Source organism: Corvus kubaryi, unplaced genomic scaffold (assembly GCF_017639235.1).
Source record: "Corvus kubaryi isolate FWS band 111438036 unplaced genomic scaffold, C.kubaryi_AGA036_p1.0 split3-73, whole genome shotgun sequence".
NCBI classification, from domain to species: domain Eukaryota; kingdom Metazoa; phylum Chordata; class Aves; order Passeriformes; family Corvidae; genus Corvus; species Corvus kubaryi.
In genome coordinates, this window is record NW_024582091.1 from 27,831,152 (window position 1) to 27,856,582 (window position 25,431).

General features: G+C 39.1%; 1 protein-coding gene and 1 long non-coding RNA gene across 4 annotated transcripts in view; both read right to left on the reverse strand.

Moving 5' to 3' along the window:
* LOC121659319 overlaps window positions 1-9,939 on the reverse strand; it is a 15,255-nt gene extending 5,316 nt beyond the window's left edge. The window contains exons 1-2 of the long non-coding RNA XR_006014278.1: window positions 6,520-9,939; window positions 3,551-3,626 (exon numbers count right to left, since the gene is read on the reverse strand). This is a non-coding gene — a long non-coding RNA (uncharacterized LOC121659319). The remainder of the gene's footprint in view (window positions 1-3,550; window positions 3,627-6,519) is intronic.
* A 13,227-nt stretch (window positions 9,940-23,166) lies between these two features.
* HS3ST5 (heparan sulfate-glucosamine 3-sulfotransferase 5) overlaps window positions 23,167-25,431 on the reverse strand; it is a 193,443-nt gene continuing 191,178 nt past the window's right edge. For all 3 annotated transcript variants that reach the window (XM_042016973.1, XM_042016971.1, XM_042016972.1), the window contains exon 4: window positions 23,167-24,921. In XM_042016973.1, the coding sequence (XP_041872907.1) occupies window positions 23,991-24,921 (931 nt within the window). In that variant the 3' untranslated portion in view covers window positions 23,167-23,990. The remainder of the gene's footprint in view (window positions 24,922-25,431) is intronic.

Sequence of the window (25,431 nt, forward strand, 5' to 3'; positions counted from 1 at the left end):
AGGACTCACACGCAGGCAGAGAGACTCCTCTTCCTAAATGGACTGAATGATATTTGGAAGTGGGCGGCTGTCTCGTTGTGATAATGTTTTCATAGCATGAGCAAGAAGAGACTTCTCTTTCTAAATGGACTGAACAAGGTTATTATGGAAGTGGTAAACAGACTGAACATCTTAAGGGTTGTCTTTTCACATCGTCAGTGGGAGAAGGGAGGAAGGTGGGGGGAGGAGGAGAGTTCTGAAGGTGGTATAATTTTTTTTCCTTCTTCTTTTAGGTCTGTTAATAAACTTCTTTATATTCTTTCAAGTTTGGTGCCTGTTTTGCATTTCTCCTAATTCTTATCTCACAGCAGATAAACAGTAATGAGTATTTTGGACCAAACCACTACAGGAATACAGACCATATCAGCAAATTCAGACAGACATTTGACAAATCCATTGACAATGTGTCCATAAATAGACAGTAAAGAAAGAAGATGTGCCCTCCAACATCCCCGATGATGATGGATGCTAGGGATTAACGAAAAGAGCAGTGGATAACACTATGCTCATGATGTCTCTCTAAGTTGTATGTCCTGTTGACATAGCCAAGGGGAAAATATTTGGCAAATGAACAACTGGTCTGATCCACAGGACATAGCATTTTATCATTAATTCTTCTTACTTATTGGTTGGATACAGCACTACTGCTTCTGTGCCTCTCTTACATTTCCTGGATCCAGGATTTGAATTACAAATTATGTTCTGTGCAGAAGATGTGAGCATGGAAATACAGACCTTGGAATTCTGGAATTTACTGGAGGACAACTGAGCTTTGTATTTTGGGATTAAGCTAGTTCCTAACTTGCTAAGAGAATAGTTTTTTATCTCACTTAAGAAAAAATATGGGCTATACCTCAGAAAAGAGGATCAAACCCAGTGTATGTTTTAAACTTTAAAGCAGATTTTTTTGTGCTTTGATAGGTTGAGAAAAAAGTCAAAGGAAAATCTTAGGTAGCAAAAAAATACCTAAAAGCATATCTCAGCATACATTTGCTAAGAGAAGCCTGTAATTAAATGTTTGTATTTAAACTGGTAGTGGTAGTCAAGCTGACTTAACTATTCAGCAAGCCTGAAATGCTCTCCCTAAGAAGCACTCTTTCTTGAGTTGGGATCTAAAGCCTTCACTCTGTAAAAGAGTTTGGTCATACCTAGGTTCCTTCTGCCCTGCTGGAGACACTGTGGTTATCCAAGCTATGAATGCCTCCTGGAACTTCTGCTAGGCTAGCATGCAATCTCAGTCTCTCTGGAATAGTCCCATCTGTCTATAGCATAATGATTCACACATTACTCCTTAGTAAAGGGTAGACAAAGTCAATGCTCTGGGAACCTGCAATCCCCATTGGTCGTCCACTATGCCAGAACCTTGACAACAGCTTTCATTATTGTGCTCTAGTTTTAATGGATTATCCTTTTTATTGTTGGCTGCAGTTGCAGTTCACAGAAATAAACCAAAAATTATCCACTATATTAAAAAATTCTCCAATCTTCATTAATGTTGATTTCTTTAGTGTTATTTATTGAATGATAAAATTACCATTAGCAGATGGTAACTGAAGTATATAAAATGCAAATGCCTACAATATCAAGCAAGCATATTTTACTGACAAAATTTAATATAAGTGCACATCATGATTGGTCTTTTTTTGTGCAGAGAATGGAAGATAATGGGGATGCTTGTCTTAAATTAATTAATCTATTTATTCAACCAAACAAGCTGATGCCACTAGCTAGGTTAACAATATGGAAAGATAGGTGATATTGGAGCATATGGGCTGCAGTTAAAATGAACTTTTTTGCTCTATAATAGAACGTTTTCCTTGTGATTCTAAATTTTAATGGTACAACACCCAAAGCTTAAGGCGTATAAGAAAATAAGGTTGCAAATTGTTTCTCAGCCTTATTCAGAAGCCTCAATAATCCTGTTTTATAGACGAGACCCAGAGCACTGAGATACAGACTCTAAATACCTGAATAATGTAGAAAATGTTCTTTTTCTGGTCACCAGGGTCCTCCACATTCCCCATGCAGTTTGTTTGAACTTGTACACCAAATTCCCATTGATTTCAGTAGGACTTAGACAAGTATCAAATATTCAGAGCTGTAGCCTTTGCAGACTATAATATAAAGTTAATGGGAATCGTACAGAGGATCCCCATTGTCTCATTTCCTGATTCAGCAGGATTAGTTCTTCCTTTATGCATCTAATTCAGCAGAAGCCATCTGAAAAGTCCTGAAAACATCAGGGTAACTGCACAGTGGGGACCCTCCCATGCACACACTCTTCCTTAATGTACCTGTGAGTGGAAAGGCTCTCTCATTACAGAGACAAATGAAAAGTGCCTTCTTTAGTGGGAGTAGCAGTAGCAAAACCAATTGCATTTGCTGCATTCTTCGTTTCCTTTCTAATCAGCCCCTGATACTACAGCCTTTGCAAACCACAAAGCCAGCTGACACAGGGCACAGAATTATTCCTTCTTGCATGAATAGAAATTTGTGATGCAGCCTGGATGTTACAAGCTTGCATTTGCTTACTTGCACATTGTTTGTGACAGATGAGAGGCCACCAGTAATGAGGAGATGGGGTATGAATGTAATGATAAAGTAACTGAAGTGTTTGCAATGTCTGTACATTGCATGTCCGTGGAAATGAAGGTGTAGGTGAGGAAGAAAAGGGTTTAGTCAGCTGAGAGGACAGTAAGAAGAATCAAAACAAATGTTCTTTAGAAAAAAGTAATATGGAGTGTTGCTGTGTGGGGGGTACTTCTAACAGTTTTAAGGTCAGAGAGTTTTATGATCAGACATGGATCCCTTTACTTGAGGGATTTAGTTTACACTTAAAAATAAAAAAATCCTTCTGCAATTGCACTGATTTCAAAGTATAAACTATGGCTTCATGTGGCTATGAGTAGAGACATGCCTGGCTGCTGACCATTTCCCTCCAGCTCTCCTTGTGTAGATTGAAACATTTGCAGTTCTCAGGTCATAGCCCAGAGGCCACAGCATATACAAAAGACAGACAACACTGATTTTTTTTCTCAGTAAATGTCTATGGGCAGGAAAGGACTACCTACTGTGAAGCAGTATAATTTCTGCTTTCCTCTCAAAGCCATATATTTGCTACTTGAGCTACTGGAGAACTGGGGAAAAGGTTTTTGTGCTAGTTGATTAGAGAAAAGGGGTGCCATTAGAAAGTGCCACTATAAAGTAGACTGAGGCTTTGTTCTGATGGAGAGTCTTATTAACATTAAGGCAATTCTTGAGAGAGTAAGGAATTATAAGTATTTACTTAAAGTTCTACAGATTTTGTTGTATAGCATAGAAGAGTAGCTTTGTTTGCACCCGCTGAACAATAATTAACTAAATTTGACATAATTAAGTCAATTAAATCCTTCTGTCCATTTAGCTGCAATTTATTTCACTTTCAAACAGTTGCTACTCGTGTTATGGTTTTTTAAATTGACCAAAAACCACTCTTCTCTCTCAGCAGATTCTACAGCTGTACCATACTTACAGGTAGGTAGGTATAGTAGGTTCCAGGAAACTCTCTGGTTTCACTGGTTTCACTGCCTGTGTTTGTCTTGCAGTTTCTGTTGAATAAATACACATAATTTACAAAGATTTGCTCTTAGATCTCTGGCAGCTGGGCTCCTGAATGACAGAGAATTCCCTCTGGCTGCTTAGGGGGAATAAGGGGCAGTACCAACTCCAAACTTTCAGGATTGAGCAAGCAGTGCAGGGCAAGGGCTGTATGTGCACAGTCTACTGCAAAACTGTGAGGGCCTGCAAAATACAAAATCTAACTACTGTGCCAAGAAAAATAGCATGAAACTGTAGCTTTTAAGGACTTGGGTGGAGTGACATTGCTGTGGCCAATCATGTGTATCATTTTGCTTTCTATCTACTGTACAGCATTAAAAGGAAAACCAAAAAGTCAAAGAACAACAATAATTTCAATGTTAAAAAAAACCCAGGTACCCATCCCTGGGAGGATTGGACTTGTTAAATATCTTTCTAACTGCCACAAATTGAAGAAGAAATCAAACAGTAAATAATGTGAAAATATGGAAAGTGGAGCCTCTAAGAGTGGCACAGCCAGTATTGTCTTTCCTCAGTGTAAGGAGGTGGAAATAGTCACAGACTGCTAGTGTTTAGTCAACAATGTTCTTTTAGTTAGGATAAACTTCTTAGCCAGATCAAAATTTTATTCAATAATCATATTTATACCGTCTCAGTGTGACTGAATGTGGACAGGCAGGGAAAGCCCTAATGTCACTGAAACTATTGCAGAGAGTATCTCAGGCCATCTTTTCCTGTTTAGGATAATTTTATAGCTTTTTGACTTGTCCTATGACAAGTCAAGGTGAAGGGGCACTGGGGACACTAGAGGCAGTGAGAAGGGAACAAAGTCAAGTCCCATTCCTGATGATGATATCACTCATGCTCACCTACTTAGTGACAACTGTTTGGTACTGGGTGTTCCCTCCTTCCCTGCCTGTTTGGGTATCAGCACACTATTAGTGCTGCTGCAGTATGAATTCAGCCAGGTGACTGACATTTGTCATATATGACTCATTCTTCTCCACCTCAAAATAGTGATGTGCTGTGTTTTGTTTGATATATACTGTTATTTTGATTGGATTTGGGTTTCTTTATTTATACTGAAAAATGTCTCTATCAGAGAAGTAAGGCTGAAGAAATGCAAAATTTAAGGCTGAGGGTCTTCATGTCTTGGAAGAGTTCCTTCCACAGTTTTTGGACACCATGGCCTAGACTTCCTTGACAGGGTGTGGACCATTTGTCCTCCTGTGTCCCCTCTTTTTGACACTGGGAATTTTCTAGCCCATCATCTTTTCTGAATGTACTGCCTTGACTGACAGTGGGCAATGGGGCTGCTGGAGAGGTGCTCTGCTAAGAGCTGCTTGTAATGACCCATCTAGCAGGTCTCATTTAATCTGTGATGAAGTGTGAGGGATGGGGCTGAGCCAAAACGCAGGCTTTTTGTACTACTGCGGAGTGTGGGTATCACTTATTTTATGGTACAAGAATTGGAGCTTGAATAAAATCATACTTATATCCCCAAAGTCACTAAAATCAATATTCTAATCTTTTCTGGCCTAGGTTTCTTAATTTAAGAACAGTCTCACTTCTACATGAAATTGCTTTGCAAACTACATATCAGCAGTAAGTGACGGAATATGCTGAAGAATATCTCTAAGATTTTGTAGGCTAAGATATAAGGATTCTTCTAGTCAAAATGAGAAATCTGTATCGTCTATCACAAAACTAGTTTCCCATTGTATTCCTTGAGGGGGAGCTCCAGTTTATGAAAACGACTCAAGGTGAAATCCACTGAAAAAAACCCCAACCCTACAAAGTAATGGAATATTTTCTAAAGATGTTAATAAGCCAATTGAAGGAATTAATCTCTCACTCATTTATAGCAGGCTTAATTTTCTAGCTGATACACTGCTTTTCCAGCTATCCCCCTTCAATTACTACACTGTGAAGATTTGTAACCAAGATTTCTGTGCCATCTTCAGGGGAACACAAGAGTCTCCTGTATTCACAGCTCATGCTCCTTGCGTGCACAGAATTTCTCAGCCTCTCCCAGCCGAGAGTGGATGTACTACTTTTCAGTGAGTTCCTAGCTACTCTCTGGGGAGTAAAAGTTACCAATAAGTTAAATGTAAAAAAAAAAAGAAAACAAAATATTTTATGACATGCAAAGAGAAATGAATGAAATCTTTTGTATTTTAAGATGTGTTCCTCATCCCAACCTTTGAGAAAAAGATACAAAAGCGCTACAAATTCTGTATGGACTACTAACCCCAGTTGTTTTGAATGTAGAATGAACTGCATTTTAAACTGCAGGTTCAGAGGTTCTCATAGTAAGGTAGAATCTTCTAGCTGTAATTTTTCTTCCTACAACATAGAACATTTATCTTTTACTGAAACAGATCATCCCCTCCCCCCTCCCCTCCACCTAGTTGGTTTTTTTTGTTTTGGTTTTCTACTTAGAGGTTCGTTTTAACATGGAACTATAATTGCACTCTCTGAGTGAACAGCTACATGATTAAAACCTTACTGCCTTTGAAATGCAAATAGATTACCCTCACAAGTGTGCCTGGGCATCAATTTTGCCTATTATGCTTAGGAACAGGCTAAGCTGCTAAACACTGAGACCTCAAGGATTCCCGTTCTTGTTACCCTGTGTTTCAAGATACAAAAAAATCCTAGTATTTGGATAAGAAAGCCATGAACCAACATATCATTGACTTGCCTCTACATCCTGAGCAATACAACAAAACCAGCACGTATTTAAATAATTTTATGGCCTTTGTTAGTCACATGGTTTCCCTAATGCTCTTTTAGGCAGGCCTTAAGCATCAATGAGCTTCAGTACAGCTGGACAGAAAGGAATCTTTACTTCTGTAAGATGTAACTATTTCTACATGAAGAAAAACAAGAAGATTAACTTACTTTATGATAATCTGAATATGCTGTATTTTATCCATTTTCACTTGCTTTCCAAATACAAACATAGGGGAGTTGTGCAGTGATAAGGCAGCCATTAGTCTAAAGATGAACTTTACCAGCATTCTTCCATTGTGCAGCACGTAGACAATGCAGGCACAGCTCACCGTGACTGGGGGAAGCTTTCTCTCAAAGGGCAGAGGGAGGTTGTAGGGCTGAAACAAACCAGGCTTACAGGATGACTCTGCGTTTTAAATCTTGCCTCTTAGGGAAATGTGCACAAAATTAGGAGCAAAAGAAAAGGAAAATGCACATTGGGCCATTCACAAATCAAAAGTTGCTCACCACATATAGCTGGGGTGGTAGTTTCCAGCTCCTACTGGATTAATGTAGTTCACGGCAGAGCAAGCTGCCCCCCACTACAACAAAAATTTAATCTCTGGGCACTGCTGCAGTGCACTCCCTCCTGTCAGCCACTGCTCAGCAGGAGCAGAAGCTAGTGCCTGAGGAAGAGCTTATCATCTGCTGCTGCAGAGGTGGCAGTGGTCAATGTTGAGGTCCTGCAAGTGCTTGGAATGCATCCATTTCCTTTCAGAAAGTGATTCCTGGTAGCAGTCAATGCTGTCAGCTGTACCTATGCAGCTAAGGCTCAGCATACACTCTGAGTGTTGGCAGTGTTAACAAGAAGAGGGGCAGCACAACATTAATTGAAATGAAGACCTTGGAAACAGATTTCTGTAGATTTTATAGGTCCAGTCTTTTCTTTAAGTGTCTCAGCTTAGTGTTTTGTGTTGAGTAATAAACAGAAGAATGTTTCTAGGCCTTTTTTGTGATTCAGTAAAGTGTTGATGCTCATGATCTGGTACAAATGTCAATATGCCTTGTGCTGAACGAAGGTAGCCTTATTGCTGCTTATCCCAGTTTTTCACCACAGGACGGCTCACCCAAGGGATTTTTGGTTTTCCATCTCCAAAGCATCTCCTTTCATTAGCTCTGCCATCTGTTTTATATTAAGCTACTCTTAATTATGATGGTGCCTCTGATATTACCTGTGGTCATGGCCAACAGACACTTTCATTCTTGGAGTGTGGGAGAAGACTGAGACCTCCCTACTTCATCTGTTGGGGAATGTAAAATAGCCAAATTACAACTAGCAATAGTGAAGGAGGAATATATTTAGCTTAGACCTGAAAAAAAGTCTGCCTGTTCTTATTTGTATATGTGACATACTTCTTATCTTAAGCATGCTGTAGCTTTTCTGTATGCTTCATACCCTGGTATTACACATATATATATATGTATACCAATATATACCAATAAAGAAGGTGTCCAGACACCACTTGTTGCCACAAATCACTTCCTTACCATAAGGAGTTCTAGCAGCATGGACCATGGTGAGGCAGTGCTCTAGACTATGACCTGCCCCTGATTAAATTACTGATAAATATAATTAGATAGATAGATCAGCCATGGTGCTAAACAGGTTTCTTTCCTTGTAACAAATTCTTGATACACCTATTATTTTATCAATACCCTTGTTTAAATGAAGTATTCTAGACCCCCTGTCTTGTTCTTTAGACTTCTAGAATTGAAATAAAATTCAGTATAAATATATAGTGGTTTATTATTTCCTTAAACTGCATTTAAAAGGTACTTAGTCTGTATTGACTGCTTTTCACCTTCTTCTGATATAGCTTTTTCTGTTTTCTGCCCTTTATGTCCCACAAGGATAGGATATTTCTTGTAAAGAATATATTCTGCTAAACCTGGTGGTCTTCTACATTCATCAGTATTTCCTGGCATCAGTTATTTCCCTGACAAACAACTCAGAAATGTTGAATTGCATGCCCAGTTTCCTCTGTAACTAACATCTTAAGTAGCTGCATGATCCATCTCTTGAAGACTTCATCATCAGTAACCTAAACTTTTTGTGTTCCTTATCCATGAACCAATGAGACTTTTCATTTGACTGCTGGGCTGTAAAAAATGGCAAGTTAGTCTTCAGCCTCAGAATCCTGAATGTCTTTTGTGCAGATTATTGGAAATTTAACACGAGCTCCGTTGGAAATATTCAGCTTTAATGAAAGATCTTGACAACCATGCCCTTGGGAGCAGTTATACTGGGCCTGCTTAGGACATTTCTTTCCACAACTGTAACAGAATGAAAAAGTTTCTTGACAACTCTCCCTAAGTTAAAGCATGAAATGATTCTGTGATGACATTACATACAGCTCTTGCAATGCAAAGCCAGATCTAGCCTGATCCTGGCAATTTGCAGTGAACGCAGGAGGATAGAATAGCATGTTAATGCTAAGTGCTCACACTGGTAGGGCTGGCTGCCGCATTCAGAAATCTGCGAGCTTTTGTCCTACAGTGCATATGTAGCATGAACAAGATTTTGGCTTCATTTCCTTGGTTCTGTATAATTACACCTTTATAACTCCACCTGTGACAACTTTGAACGCCTTCAGTCACAAAGTTCTAGATGTACTTAGGATCTGGCCCTGCCTCCTTGCATTTCACTGCCCTTAATGGAAAAGGTCCTTGTGAACAATTCCCACTGTGCAGTTAGTAAAAATCTCTGGACCATGAATTCCTGTATGTGTGTATAATCCAATAATAGTAAAAACTGACAAACAATAAACCTAGAAACTGGGAATCTAGTATCATTTGCAAACAAACATAAATCAAACAGAAACAGAAGGCAGCAAACATAGCTGAGTTGTTCCTTACCTCTGCAGGTGTATGGTTCATCAGGCACATTGTCCAAGTAAACTTTAAATGTGCAAATATGAAAAATGTAAATACTTATTTTGTTAATTTTGAGTATAAATTTATATTGTTTCTGTGGATGAGTAGTATGCACCGGTCGCATCGCAAAAAGCTTCTAAAAAATATTTGAGTTGTTTTTCCTTGTCTTATACCTTGTCTTACTGCCAATCTTCAGATTTAGCTATTAATATGATGCTCAAAGATCACAGAATCACATAATCTCTTAGGTTGGAAAACACCTCTGAGGTAATCGAGTCCAACCTATGACTGAACACCACCATGTCACCCTGACCATGGCATAAAGTGTCACGTTCAGTCTTTTCTTAAACACCTCCAGGGACAGTGACTCCACCACCTCCCTGACAGCCCATTCCAATGCCCAATCACCCTTTTTGTGAAGAAAGTCTTCCTAATGTCCAGCCTAAACCTTTCCTGATGTAGCTTGAGGCAATGTTCTCTTGTCCTGTCACTTGTTACCTGGGAGAAGATACCCACCTCCAACTGGCTACAACCTCCTTCCATAGTTTTAGGGAGTAATAAGGTCACCCCTGAGCTTCCTTTCTCTAGGCTAAACAGCTCCAGCTTCCTCAGCTGCTCCTCATATGACTTGTGCTCCAGAGCCTTCACCAGCTCCATTGCCCTTATCTGGACACAATTCAGCACCTCAATGTCCTTCTTGTCGTGAGGAGCCCAGAACTGAACACAGGATTCAAGGTGTGGCCTCCCCAGTGTTGAGTAGAGGGGAAAAATCACTTTCTTAGTCCTGCTGACTGCATTATTCTTGACACAGGCCTGGATGCCATTGGCCTTCTTGGCCATCTGGGCACACTGCTGGGCTCATGTTCAGCCAGCTGCTGACCAACATTCTCAGGTCCTTTTCCACTTGGCAGCTTTCCAGCTGCTCTTCCCCCAGCCTGTAGAACTGGCTGGGGTTGTGTAGGACCCAGCAACTGGTCTTGTTGAACCTCATGCTGTTGGTCTCAGCCCATCAATTCAGCCTGTCCATGTCTCTCTGCACAGCCTTCCTACCACCCAACACTCCAACCCATGTTGGTGTCATCTGTGAATTTGCTGATGGTAGACTCAATCCCGTCGTCCAGATCATCCGTAAAGATATTGAAGAGGACTGGCTGATCCCTGGGAGACACCACTAGTGACTGGATGCCAACTGGATGCAACACCATTCACCATCCACATCAGTGACGGATCTTTATCTCTTTCCTACCCCTTTTGTTAAGTATAAATTCTCTGGTGTATTTCTTTTTCTGCTGACACTTTCTGACCTAATGTGACATTTTGGCATTCCAGCCATATGTCTGTTTGACTTTTTGAACTTTTTCATTTATAATATTTCACCAGCTGGCTCTAATTCATTTACACAAACTTTAGCTTTCTGTCACTGCTTTATCAACCAGTTTCTTGAATAATAATAAAAAAAAATCTATAGATTCACACAGGAATGGATGCAAACACTCTTGTACACACACACACACACACATACACAATTTAATTGAGGAGGCAAGGCATACTTCACTGTGAATTCATTCAGCACACTCTCACTGCTTCTATGAGTAGCTCAAGATTTTGATAGCTGCAACAGTTTGAATTTCAAGGACTGCACATCTAAGTTGTTATGTACATAATTACCTAATGCAGCAAGGGTGCAAAACAGGTGCCTTCTCTCATGTGGCATCTGCTGCCTTATCAGGCTGAAGCTCAGCTACTGAAGCTGGAAGACATTTTGTAGTTTGGTAAAAGTCCAGCAACTCTAAATGTCAAGGGAAAAAAAAATAAAACATAAGTATGAAATCATTTTTCTGTAGCACTAACAGACTTCTGTAGCCACCAACTTCTCTGATACATATCTAATTTATTTGCTCCTTACTGCTGTACATTGTCAGGCTCAGATGTTAATGAATTTGCCTTGTATAACCTCTACACAGCACAGAAATTTGATTCCTACTTTGTTGAGAAGAAAGTGAGACATAAGTGACCTGCCAAAGGTCATACAGGGAGAGTGAGGCAGAGCCAGAAATTCAACCCATAGTGCCTGAATTTTCAGAGAGAGTTTTAATATTAGGATGAGCTTTTCCTTTTTTCTGATCATGTATGTTTTTTTAAAGTCAATAATTTCTAGCTGGAATGCCTAAGGTTAGAAACAAAAATCTGTATTTGTGAGTTCTTTCATAAATATTTGCTTTTCAGCTACTTCTTCATCTGCTGACTTGCTACTTCTTTTGAGATTTTTGTTGGAGTTTTCTCTACATTGTAAAATATATTCTTGAAAGTGGCAATACCACTTGTAAAAATAATCTTCCTATGTTTTAATTTGCAATTTATAAACTGGCACGAATATCAGCCTTTTGGAACAGTTAGTTTTTTAACCTTAAATAGGCAAACCCATATGGATATTCATGGAAGTATTATTGTTGTCAAAATCTTATGGTATATAAATACCAGAAAAATTTCCTCTATTTTTCTTACAACTCATTACTCTTTACAACCATTGTGAAACTTTGTTACGCAGTCACTGATGTTTTAATTATGCTATCTGTATCCTTTTGATCTACTGAAGATTAATGGAAGTCAACTGCCTTATTACCTTTCTAAGTGAGACATGATTATGCTTCATTCAGGAAGGTTTACTACATTTAAATCAAGACATTTTCCTTTTTTTAAAGTGTTCCCATCTGATCTCTAAAAAATGGTATCTAATGCTTTACTGAAAAAGGAGTTAGGCTAATTGTTCTGTAATCTTTGTAATACTCATAGGATTTTGTCTTAATTATGACATTAAACTGGTCCATTCTCAGACATCAGAAGTCTCTGTTGAACATTGATTCAGTGATCTCTTTTTAAAAACTACCACTAAAATTTACAACAGCTAGTTACTACTATTACCTTTAGAAACCTTGTCTGTGACAGAACATGCCCGTATTCCTGGCTCATTTTACTGTAATAGAATGCCTGAGGTTCTAAAGTATTCTTCTGTATGAACAGGACACCCCGTCACATGAAGCAGCTGAAACCCAAAGGATTTGAAAGGGGTGTGAAGACTCGATCAGCCTCTCTCCACTTGTTCTGCTTTGTCCTGCACTTACTGTAGCCTATGGTAGAGAAATTAATGCTGCTGTTGGCTATTTCATGCTGTTCACAGAAGCTTGCAGTCAACAGGGCTGTCAAACAAACCACTTTGTGTGCTCTCTGGGATAAGTTCTGAGGCTTCTTCATGAAATAAGTGATATTGATCTCCTAGAGCATGTGCACTTTTTTTCCCTAGAAATTTCAATTACAAAAAATTTTGACTCATCCATGATTTAAGGATCTTGGCCATCGGGTTGGGCATTCCAGATATTCAGCATCTCAAGTGAAGCTGTTGAGGCTAAGCCAGCTGAGCTGCCAGAAGTTTGGAAACCCTACCCTTGTCAGCCTAACTGCTGTGCGTAATGGAATAGCTCATGCGCTGGAGACATTTGCAAAAGATCAGAAACATAGTAACCCCCAGACTGCTATGAAAACTACCCTGCATCCTTATAACTCATTGTGCAGATGATACAGAAGGGCCTTGCTCAGTATCAGATAACAAAACTGGAAGGAGGGATGGTGATACCGAAGGAGACATAATGCAAATGGTTTTGACACTGATAGAGCAATTCTGCGTAGAAGCTGATCCTGATCTTTTTTTTTGTGTGAAGTTCAATAAACCAATGATGTCACTTTTGGTCAAAATGACAATAAAACACAATCATTGGGTAGCAGTAGCTGGCTTTCTGATTATTTATTCTCTCACCAATTTTTATGTTATCTGGAAATGGCTGGGGAAAGACTTTTATAATCATCAGTGTTGATAAAATATTAAATATCTTTGAGCCATTGAACTTTTTGTGTTTAAAAATGAAATTAATTATTAAATAATAGTGTATTTAAGATATCATATTAAAAAGATGCACCACGGAAGTTATATTCGATTTGATGAACTTTACAGCAGAAATGCCCTTGGACAAAATTATGAGCTGCGGTGCTACTCATAATATATATGTATAGATTGTTATTTTAGTTATGACTCTGGCCTTTGAATAGAAAACTGATGCCTCTGCTTCTGAGTGATGAGCAGAGGGGTCTCTCCACCAGCTCTGTTGGATAATCCAGCTCTTACATTCTCATTATTATTGCTATTATTGTTTTTGTTGTTTTTATTCTTAGAATTACAGCTGTATTAGTTCTTCAGAATTAAGACTACTTGCCTTTGTAATAGCTTAAAATGACCTAGCTATGAACCCAGCTTAGCAGCACTTTCAAAGCAGAGAAGCAAGAGGCAAAGGCTATTCCAGAGAGGCCCTTGTTCAGTTTGGCCACAATTACCTTTCCTATGAAGTTCAAACCTAAGTATCCAGCTGCTGTGGAAGGTGCTTTTTTGGTCTCTCTGTTGGAAGTAGGCTGAGGGCAGGATTGCTTGGAAATTTCTGGGAACAAGGTAGAAAGCCCAGCTCTCACATCTGAACTGAAGCACTCAGCTGAGCAAGCGGATCCTTTGAAATGATCCTATATCACTTATAGAGGAAAAATTGAAAAAAAAAAATCTAGTATTGCACAGAACATATCCACTTCAGGTAAGTCATACTGATTTACTATCCTGTTATTTTCTCTGTTGTTTCATTTCTGCCATATACCTGTAAAAAGCCTTTTTGATTCCTCTTAAATACTTTGTCTGTCATTTATTTGTTTTGCTTATTTCCAGTTCATATATTGTATCTTCAAATATGGAAACTGATTTATTTTATTGTCTCTTCCTATATTGAATATGTTTTTTTCATATTTACAGCCATAGGCTTTTATGCCTATTTCTTGTTAAATTACATCTGTGCTTGCTTTTATGTGTTCTTTCCTTCCAAAGAAACTAGTGCTTTTTTCTATTACTTTTATTTTTCTCCAAGTCCCCTTTTTTTTTTATTTTAAAGTGGCTTTTATACTGAGAGACAGAAGCTATTTATCCTTCCAAGATACAAGCTAAAGGATTATAGCAATGATTCATTTGGACAATTCAAGTTGGTTAGATCCACACATAAAATTTCTCATCCACAACTTTTTCAGACTCCCTTGCCTCCTGCAGTCTGACAAGTTCCCTATGTTGGAGAAATAACATAATCCTTGCCTGAAAGGCATGCATGAACTATACCTGAGTAAAATTCATGTGGGTCAGGAATCACAGCTTGGCGATCACTGCTTTGGAGTAGATCAAAATGTATGCAGGCATCTTCCTTCAGTTGAAACCTCGAGCTGACAACTAGAACAAGCTCCTTTTTAAGTGGTTAATTTCTCCTATGCTTTGATTAGGAGGGTAATAGACTTTGTCAGTCATGCTCATAGTACCTTTGGCTTGACATACAGAGCTGCCTTTTCTGCCCCCCTGGAAATTTGGTAAGTCATCAAGCACGAAACCCAGCAAAAGGGCAAGATTTCTCTCTTGTGAGAAGTCTTAGCAAGTACATAGCTACTGCTATACAAAAATACATAAACCCAGCACACAAAAGTCACAGAGTCCCTTCTGTACTGCAAACCCACAACAATGTATGTGAACAAACAAGCTCTTACCAAAGAAAGAGATTTTTTAAACAGCCTTAAGGTGAGACAGAAAAGACCCATGCCAGTGTCTGTCTCCCAGGGGTATATGAAAGATTTAGAATGAGGCTTACTCTGCATGTACATATACAGAAACATTATGTAGCAAGGGAGAGACCTGCCTTATATTCCTAAGAAGAAGATGAGAACAGCCCCCCCAGGAAGCACAGTTCTTTACTGAGCTGTGGGCCAAAGTGCATCAGCAAACAAGCCCGCTTACCCTTGCTCTCCCACCACGGCAGATTTTGGTTCCTGCAGCAAAATCAAGCCTCTCTGCCAGCTGGGGAGTGTAGACCAACCCAGGGAGCTGCACTGAGGCTGCTTCTTGGCTCAGGATCTTCCCTCCCTTCATCTGTTTGGTACGAGTCAGCGCCATCTACAACCACCCACACAGACACACTGGATTAGTCATTACTCTGGATTTGTGTCTCCTTTTGGTAGAGATTATGGGGAGCCTAATGGTGTGGGACCCAAAGTGGGAAGGTGATTGGATAGTTTAGACAGAGGAGGAGGAGAAGAATGGCTGCACACATGCTCTCACAGGTGCTCTGTTGGTCCCCCCGAGAGGTTTCTGTTGATTATCTGGCAACACTCTGGGCATGGCAGTTTAACACCAAAGGAGTTTTCCCAATCTGGGTGCAAGTAGAAGATTTGCTGGGATACACTGGATATGCTAGGACCCAAACCAATACAGAAAAAGTATATTTACTACATAGACTTGGTCTGCCTTTCAGTACATGTTATTTTGAACAGTGGCTCCAGCCACTGTCATGGCCCCCTCTTTTCCACATCTGAAAGTTTCCTCAGGAAGCAGGATCATGAAATTTGCTTTAACAGAGCTATCTCCATTGATTTGGCTATACATGTGGCTGGCATGGTCTCTTAAATTAAAGGCAGTCATATTTCATTTATGTGAGCTCTGACTCTGTCCTGGGTTTGACTTTCATTTATGTGGGGGAAAATTAACTCCTTCTAGGTTCTCAGAATGCACTTCCAAAATCTGCCGCAGAAAAACAGGAATTAATTGAGTATCGAGTGCTACTATACCTTCAGCTTGATTACACACAAAGCTGTACAAGTTAAAAGGACATCAGAGCTGTTGAATTGTAACTGTTAAAGCAACATAAAGGAAATGAAATGAGATAACCAGTGTTACTCAAATGAAATGTAATGCTGTTTTCATAATGCATTACTAGGTTTGAAGATTGCTTGGTGGCTAATAGAGCAATTCCAGCGCTCAACCTTTTGACCAGACTAGTCAGGGCTTAAGTTTCCCTATGCCATGTAAACACCTACAGTGTCAGCCCTGTAATTCACTATTCAGAGATGAAATATTGCAGAGGACCTGGTCTCATTTCTCTGCAGGACACAGTGGCAGTGTTGGTTTCCCTGTGCAGACTTAGATGGTTTTAAGCTGGCTGCTAACTTGCAGACCTAGGGCATGGTTTCACACGTGAGATTTGCAAGTTCAACGGTGCCACTCCAAGACATTTGAGGTAAGTGGGGATCATTTTTGCAATGTCTAAACTTTTTAATCACCTCACAGATTTTGTAACACAGGAATAGCTGCTAGGTTATTTCTACCATGAGTAAGGATAGAGCCTTCTAAGGATTTAGCAACCAATGCAACCAATCAGTCATGCCAGATATATGAGTATAGCCCCTTACCTCTCCAAGACTTTGTGGCATCCATCCATTGGCCTTCTTGAGGAGGCTGTACAAGACCAGCTGGTGCTAAGCAAGCCTAGCAAAGAGTCATAGCACATCACCTTGATTTGCCACTGTTCGTTTTATCTTTGTCCCACAAAATGCCTACCTTACATTCCAGTTTCCTCAGCTTGGTGGAATTTGAATGCTTGTCTCCTATATTTAAAGAATATCCTAATTATGGTGCGAGCAGCAACAGCCTTTAGGTGTAACTCAATGCGCTTTTGGGCTTGAACAAGAAAGCTGTTAAGAAGAGTCTTGTAGGTTTACACATAGGAACATCCAGGAAGGGAAGGTACATACAATTTTAATCTACTCCTGTGATTATTTTTACTATTTTATGCAACATTAAAATGCATTGCCACTACTTTTATTTCTCAAGTAACTTAGTATTTTGCACAATTGTTTTTCTAATCCATTGAAATTGATTAAAAATAGAAATCTGAATTGTTTAGGTAGCTCCAAGCATTGAGAAGATGTCTGCATAGCTATATTCTGAATTTCTTTTAATATCTAAGTGTCAAAAGTGAAAATGAAAATGACAGCTATGAAATAATCAACTTCAATCTTCAATTGACAACATTTTAAAATAAAGCCTGTGTGGCTTTGCAAAGGAAATTTTGCTGGATCTTGAATATAAATGAACCTGTATAACTAGCTCTGCTTGTTCCCCTTTTGTTACCAGTGGATAGAATGGTAGGCCACTGTGCCAGGGCAGACCACATGCATAAAGGTGGCAATTTTACACCCCAGGATGGAAACATAGTAGAGACTTTTTACCTAATCAGCTCTGAGTGCAAGTTTTTTCTCCAGTTAATCCTCAGGGCACTTCAGAACAAATTGATTTAAATGAGCCTGAAGGTGTAACAGTAGCTGCCCATTGTATGGGATATGCATTGCTAATTACTACTGATGGAAATGATAATTACTTGTGGCTACCTCTTGGAAGACTAGCCTTACCATTCACTTAAAAAAGAAAAAAAAGGAAAAAGAGATTATTAGTTCCTTCATCTCCTTGATGCAGGCTGGCTGTTTCAATGCATACCAAATACGGAGTTTTTAAGACAAATGATGGTTTCACTTCACCAACCTTATAGGTTTGGGCTGCATCTTTGTAAGGCACTGTGCTGCTGCACAGCCATCCAAAGTAAAAAGGCTTTTTTTCTTTTCCTATAAAGCTCTATTACTAATGGAGGTTCACTGAGGAGCTTGCAACTACTAGAGCAATTTTCTGAAGATGAAGTTAGTGCTGCTGTCCCACCTCTTATGAAATGTGTATCACTTTTTTTTTGTATAGTAGGGAATTGTAAATTAATTCTTCTGTCTCCCTGGGTTTGAAATAGAAACGAAGCTTTCACAGTTCAATGAAGTGGAAAGTCTTTCATCAGAAGAAAATCAGCCAAGGAATTGGATGGCAAAGGCCTCATACATTACAAAACAGTTGTTTGCAATTAAGGCCAGGAGTAAGATGTGCATGATTCTGTCATGTTTCCTTTTGTCTATTTAATCAGCCTTAGGCATGACATCAGATGGCTTGAAGTAGCATTGTTTCCTTGTCATATCCTATGTTTTGCTGTATATTATGTGTACTGTATATATACTGCATCAAAGGACTGCAATCTGTTCAAAATATAGATGTTTCATAACCTGATCAACAAGCAGGACACTTTCACAGAAGCATTAACCTTCTAAAGTAGTGACCACTGCTGCTGAGGGGAAATTATTTTGGAAGTTGCTAGGGAATCATGTAGGAATCACAAGGACATCAGCAGAGTTAAATTCCTCGTACCACAACCTTTCCCTGTGGTCACAGTGGCAAAGACTATGACAGCCTGTGCTGATATTTCTTTTTCTATTTTCACAAGATATAAATTCCAGGGAGAGCTGTGGATCACTGTGCACCATGAGAGAGAACTTTGAAAGGGATAAGAAGTTGAATGAAGTCAAAGCTGAACTGAAAGTAAGCTAGGCATAAACTAAAAAGAGTCCAGTAGCTTGGTCACCATCAGCTCCTAAAATCATGCCACACTACTGCCAGTTTTAATAAGAATCTCAGAACAGCAGGTAATCTTATTACCATATGCTAGGCATGGTGCAGCAGATGGACGATGGCATTCTAGTCTTTTCTGTGCTTTCCTTGCACTTGTCAATTCAAGCCCTGGGAAAAAGGCTGGTATCCAGATTGATAACACATGGATGTTCTCTAAGGGCTTGACTCTTTCATCAGTGCACTATTGCAGACAGGACTGAAAATCCTTTCTCTGTAAGTGTAAATGCAGTTAGGGATGGTTGGTGGTTCTGAAGATGGTTTGTTATGTCTGTCTCAAAGTTGTCAGAAGGTAAGTCAGTCTTTAAAGAACAGGTTAGCTACAGCTGATCAGCTGATAGAAGAGTGCTATGGAATATTACATGTAAAGTATCTCCCCAGAGAAACTCATAAACAAAGGAAAAATCATCTTATAGGTACTGATGATGGTTAGCCTGGGCACATCCCTGTTTCACTAACAAGCATGAGCCTTCAGTAACAAAATTCAGTCTTTATAATGCAATCTGAGGCTCCCTGGATCTATGTTATTAAGTTTAAAATTGTTTTTTTCTCTGTGAAGTAAATTTTACATGCCAGACTCTAAATTAAATAGAACACTAACAGCAGGGTAGCCAAATAGCTAGTTGTTCTCCTTGGACCTGATGGGTACAATAACAAAAAATGTCTGAGATTATTATTAAAATCACTTTTAATAATTTACCTAAAGTCCTTTTCTCTGCAAACAAGATCTTTCAAAAGTAAAATTTATCATTATTTATTCTGCTTCTACAGTCTTTTACAAATCTGACGACCAAGCCTGCTCAGGGATCTTCAGTAAGTATAAAGTAGTGTGGCAAGTCTTTTTTCAAGAAACGAATTAGACAATCCGTAGCATTTCCAAAGTGAGTTAGGAAGGAAGAGACAACTTCTATTACCATATTGTTATACTTATTATATATGATTATCTGGTTTGAAAGGTATTACCCAAATATCTCTGATTCATTTTGCACATCTATTCTAACAAAATGATAACTTAAGAGGGCTTAGAGGACTGCTTGGGAACAGCTGTTCTGTGGGTTCAAGGGGTTTCTGGCTAAGTACAAAGAAGAGGAAGGCACTCAGGGCTGCTGCATCTGAAGACTATCCTCTCCCACTGGAGGCATCCAGTGACTGCCAACCACTGGAGCATGGAAATGTCTTCACGTTTTCTTTGTCTTCATGTCCTGCTTGAAGCATTAATTACTGGCTGCTTCTAGTGACAGATCCTGGTTTGAAAAGATGTTTGCTCTGATCCAGAACAGTTTTAGTGATGTTACTCATCTTTTTAACAGGTTAGTCTTCTGCCTGGCTAGTGAACTGAAGCAGCTCCACATGGAAGGGGCAGGTAATCACGAAAGTCAGTACAAAGGAGCAGGAAAGAGCACATTGTGAGAGGAGGGAGGCTGGGAGCTTGGCAGGCATGAGCTGGGTTGACTTAAACTGCCATGGGATTGTGTACTTCTTCTACACACCTTTTTCTAAAGTTATTTTTACACAGGAAAGAAATATCATTTTATCCCACTTTAAATGAAAGCAAAGATACCACTCCCTGTAACATCCAACTCCTGATCTCTTCCTCATGAAGAAGGGTCCTTTGTGAACTTCCTAATCTCTGTAGCCTTCTCAGTCCATACCAAAACTAGCAGCAGTGATCTGTAGGACTGTCATTAACAAAAGATCTCTCCTATCAGAGGGTTCCAGTAAGTTGAACAGGCTTCCAGCATGAGTTAGATCAGCTACCCAGGGAGTAAATATGTGCCCTGTAGTGCTTCCATACCCTGGGTTTGAACAGTGGCTGGACTGGCTTGTGACATGTGCTTCCACTTTCTCTGTGGTCTGTATAACACTGAAGCAATGCGCAGTACCTAGTAAGAACTAAACAGTATAGAGAGATCTTCACAGGGTCACAGCATAGCTGAGGTTGGAAGGGAAGTCCAACCCCCGGTTCAAACAGGGATATCTAGAGGCAGTTGCCCAGGACAGTGTGCAGATGGCTTTTAAATATCTCCAATGATGGAAAATCTGCAACTTCTCCGGATAACCCATACCAGTGCTTAGTCTCCTGCACAGTAAAAAAGTGTTTCCTGATGTTCAGATGGTAATCCTGTGTTTTCAGCTTGTGGCCATTGCCTTTTAAAAATCTTGGACTGTTATAATGAAACATGTTGCTAAAAATAGTGTCTCTCTTGTATTCTTAGACATTGGGACAAAAAAAGGAAAAATCCATTGAAATAGGGTATATACATTTCCATCATATCTATTCCACTTGCCTCAAGAAAATACAGTATAGTGGGTTAATGGTAAATGAATCTCTGATCTCCAAATGTCCATCCTTTATTTACCTATATACTAATTTCTGAAAATACAGTTTCAGATTCATCTCAAATAATCCCTTATACTTCAAATTGTTGTCCTATGTAGTTTAAATAGCAGCTGGGATAATCTGATAAAAATGCACAGAAATATTAACTATTTTAATCCAAACATTTACCAGAGCTGTGAGCCTATAATTTTAGAGTACAGAAAATAGGAAAGATGCAATGTCTTTAAAGAACTTAAATGCCACAAGTTAACAGCTGCAACTTCATATAGCTGTGCATCACTCTACAATCATAATCTCAAGATAAGAATGCTCTTCTCAGTCTGAACACTCATGGTCAATTTGAATAGAAATGATTTGCTCAGAATTTGGGAAGCAAAGCAAGGAGATTAAAGTGAATTATTCAGAAATTGCTCCTGAAGAGGTAAGTACCATAAGGTCAGGACTTCACAAACTGGTTATGAACACTGAGGCAAAATCCCCATTAACCTAGGGGTATGCTTTGGGTGATGTGTTGTGTCTATGTATTATGAATCAGTTTTGAAATTTTCTCTTCACTGGGTTATGTCAAATAGACTTGACGACATTGCATTGAAGGCTCAGTGAAAGTGAATCCGTCTCCTGCTCTTTTAGGCTTCCTAATATACATTACAATGCCTTTGAATCCTCTTTCCTCCCCTGCAGTTCCTAACTATTCTTCTGTGCATTTTTGAACCAGATTTGTCTAAGATATAGTCTAAATTTGTCCACGTCTCTCCAAAATTGCAAATGATAAGCTGCAGTTAAGCCAGCTGACTTTAACAGGAATGTGCGTAGTTGTGCCTGGTAGATCACAGTCTTTGTGACTCTTCTGATCAATGCAGAGAGATATTCATTTCAAATCCATATTTTGTGCTTGGAGGTAACTTTGACCTAACTAATTTGTCCCTTTCATTGAAAATACTTCTCAGCCTTCAGTCAGTTTGCAGCCAGGACTATATGAAGTATCACCCAAAGTATCACCCAAAGCTGCCTGGAATCTGTCTGCCCACCTGAAGACCATGAAAAGGTTAAATTGGATAAAAACTCCCTGTTGGACACTATCAGATAAGTTAAATAGCTGTCTTTTTTGTCTGGAAGTGGGCAAGATAAATGGCTGTCATACAGGAAAACAGTGAGTTGTATTGCAGCTACTGCAGAGAATTTCACATATGCTCCGCCGTGTTGTGCTGGCACGGCTCCGATGCAGCATGAAGAAAGGGCACATTGCTCACAGTGCTAGCATATATGATTAAAGATACAGCAAGACAAGAAGCAATCTCTCACAAGAGTTTTAAAAACCACTTATTTAGAAAAACCAATGCTTCCAAATCACTGAACAAAATAAACAGCCCATGGGGAACACTTGATCTTATTATAATCTGAACTACCAGCCACTCTGCTACTGTAGCCCAGAATATTCAAATGTTCTGGACACCTTCCAAAATTTGTGTCCCCATCAATCTCTAGATGGTGGTTTTAAAGTGGTTGGTTTTTTTTTCACTTCATTTCTTTCTTTTTTTAAAATTTTTTAAAAATACTTTTGAATTTGCTTTCACTGTTTTTTTCTTATGAATCTTTAAGAGCCATACAATGTATAATGCATGAAAATATTAATTTCCTGAACTAATTTCTTGTCATTTATTGAATGGAAACATGAGCTATATGTTTATCCCAGTAATAACAATACTGTGGTTGTTTTTTTCAGAGCAGATATGTGTATTACCAGATGAAAGAAAAGGTATCACAACTGCTTCCTTTGACTTCTGAAGCATCACCAGCTTTTGCTGATGAAATCTCCAAAACCTTTCTGCTAATTTTTTCTGTCTGTCTGTTATTTTGGTTTTAATGAGGGCTCTGCTTTTTTGATATACCTGGTTACAGCAGACTTTTACAGTCATGCTTTAGCCTCACAGGCAACAGAATTAATTTTAGCAAAGTGCCACAACAAAACAGCAACAATGTTCTTTGAGTTGAGCATTACACCAGATTCATAGAAGGATGAGCTTTTGAATAAACCCTGCTTGGCCACATGTATCAGTTTTCTCAACTGTCTATAAAGCAAGGTTACCTGAGCAAATGTCTCTCACACATACATATGATCTGTCTAAGCTAAGGGACCACAATGACATACATCAGGCAAAGATGAAAAGCCATTGCACATATAGGTAATTTTAATCCATTCCATTTTTAAATACCACAATAAATTTAATTTTCACAATAAATTAAATAGCCATATTCAGTTTACAAAATAGAATTACTTAGTGTGAAACCAGTATTTACAAAGATTGTACACTATGTACACCATGTTTAGCTTTGTCGACACACAAGTATAGAAGAAAAAATTATTTGACCTTTTCTTGACACATGATTGACATGCTACAAGTGACACTATGGTCCATACCATAAAACAATAGTGCAAACTCACCACAGGAACTCTAAAACAATGTAGTTTGTATGAGATAAGATATTAATTTAAAATAATAAGAAAATAGTACTATTCACTCTCATTGTAAAAATTCAGCACTGTGTTTAAAGTGTCAGTATTCCTTTAGCAATACACATACCAAATATAGCCTCAAGATTATGCTTTCTCACAGCTTTACAGACTTTTGACAAGAATTTTTACGGCATAAACTAATGTTCTGCTTAGATCAATAAGTATCTCACATAAACACTTCACTAAGCAAGAGGAACACTGACCCTTTTAACAGTGTCTGACTTTGTTTCCCTAAATACCTCCTTTCCCTTTATTATTATATCTTAAAAGATGCAACTATATTGACAGTAAATTTATGTTAGTTACTACTCTGTAGAAAAAATCGATCCCACCGTATATTTGGTCACACACTGCATTATGTACACGTATGCATGAAAAAGTTACTTTGCTAGCCATGTCTATGAAAAGTGCATATTTCAGCAGAGACATCTATCTCATGCCTCAGGTGCAACAGAAAGTGGTGTATGAAGTTTAGTTTAGGGCCAGTTAAATGTCCTCGCCGTGATCTGGTAAAATTTCTGATTAAAAGGATGGAAGAACTTGCGCAATTTGGTAATGACAGAGGTATCCACCTCTGGATGGATGCGTCCCTTGCTACCCGCCAGGCACTTGTTAAAGACAATGTTAAATCGCAAGCAGTAAAACCCTCTGGTGGCATTGAAGTATAAATTGTACTGACTTATCCTCGGAGGAAGATTTAGGAACTTCTCAACCAGCTGGAGTTCTGGTAGTGGGTCTGTGATGAGCCGGTCTCCATCCACGATATGAAACTGCTCGATTGGGAAGTATTTTAACCACCTCTCCAGATGTTTTGTGTAGATGCTGGTTCTCACTGCCTTGTACTTAGTGTTCACTTCGCAGGTATTAGGATCAATAGCCAGCTTCTCAAATTTGTAGTAAGTTTTGTTCTTTCTTTCCTTGCCTTCCAGCACCTGAGTGTAATCAGAAATAGCTCTTGTGGTAGGTTCCCTGACAATGATCAATAATTTGATAGATGAGTTCATTTTGTAAATCCTTTCAGGTACTTCCTCGGTGATAAAATACGCAGGGCTTTTCTCAATTGTTATTTGATGAGGGTAAGAAAAAGGCATTTTTTTCCGGTACCACTCAATTCCCTTGGCATAGTTTTCATCATTGTCAAAGAAGTGAATCTCTTGAGAAGCTTTGACCACTGCAGGGTGAAGGTTCAGCATCTCCAGTAGTGCTCGGGTGCCTCCTTTCCGCACCCCAATGATAATGGCCTTGGGAAGCTGCTGAACCAGATTGTGCAGTCGAATTTGTTCCTTGGTGGCATTGCCCTTTCGAAATTCATGGAGCAGACCTCGTTTGAACTGCAGGGCTCTCAATGGGATTTCGTCCTGGCCGCGGGGTCCAAAACGACCATCGATGGGGCACAGGGGCTGTAGTCTGCAAGTAAAATAAGAGGTATTTGTAAAAAGAGGATATCTCTCAACACAAGTTTTATGTATAAGGGAATCATGCTCTTGGGAACATTTTTGAATGTAATGTGATGTGCCTGTTTTTCAACTTTTATTTATTCTGCAAGTGGTTAAATAATTCGCAAATTTTTTATTATTTAGTCTGGTATTTTGCTCTGATTTAGCTGGGTAAATCCTAACTTCACCCCCCTGCTCTGTGCCAGCATAGGAACTATGATTACTGTTCTTGGGTCTTGAACCTCACCTAAACCGGTGGTGGGATACTCTTTTTGGGTGGTCACCTACTGCTACAGGTGTCCTGAACAAATTGTGTCATCCCATCATTGTTGTCTTGATTTTAGTTTTGATTGGTTTTGTTTTATCAACAATCTTGTACACCATGAATTGGAAAATGATGAAATGGTTAACACAATTGACATCTATAATAGATGTCCACAATTTGGTCAATATCCCATCCACTGTGGACACACCCAAGGTT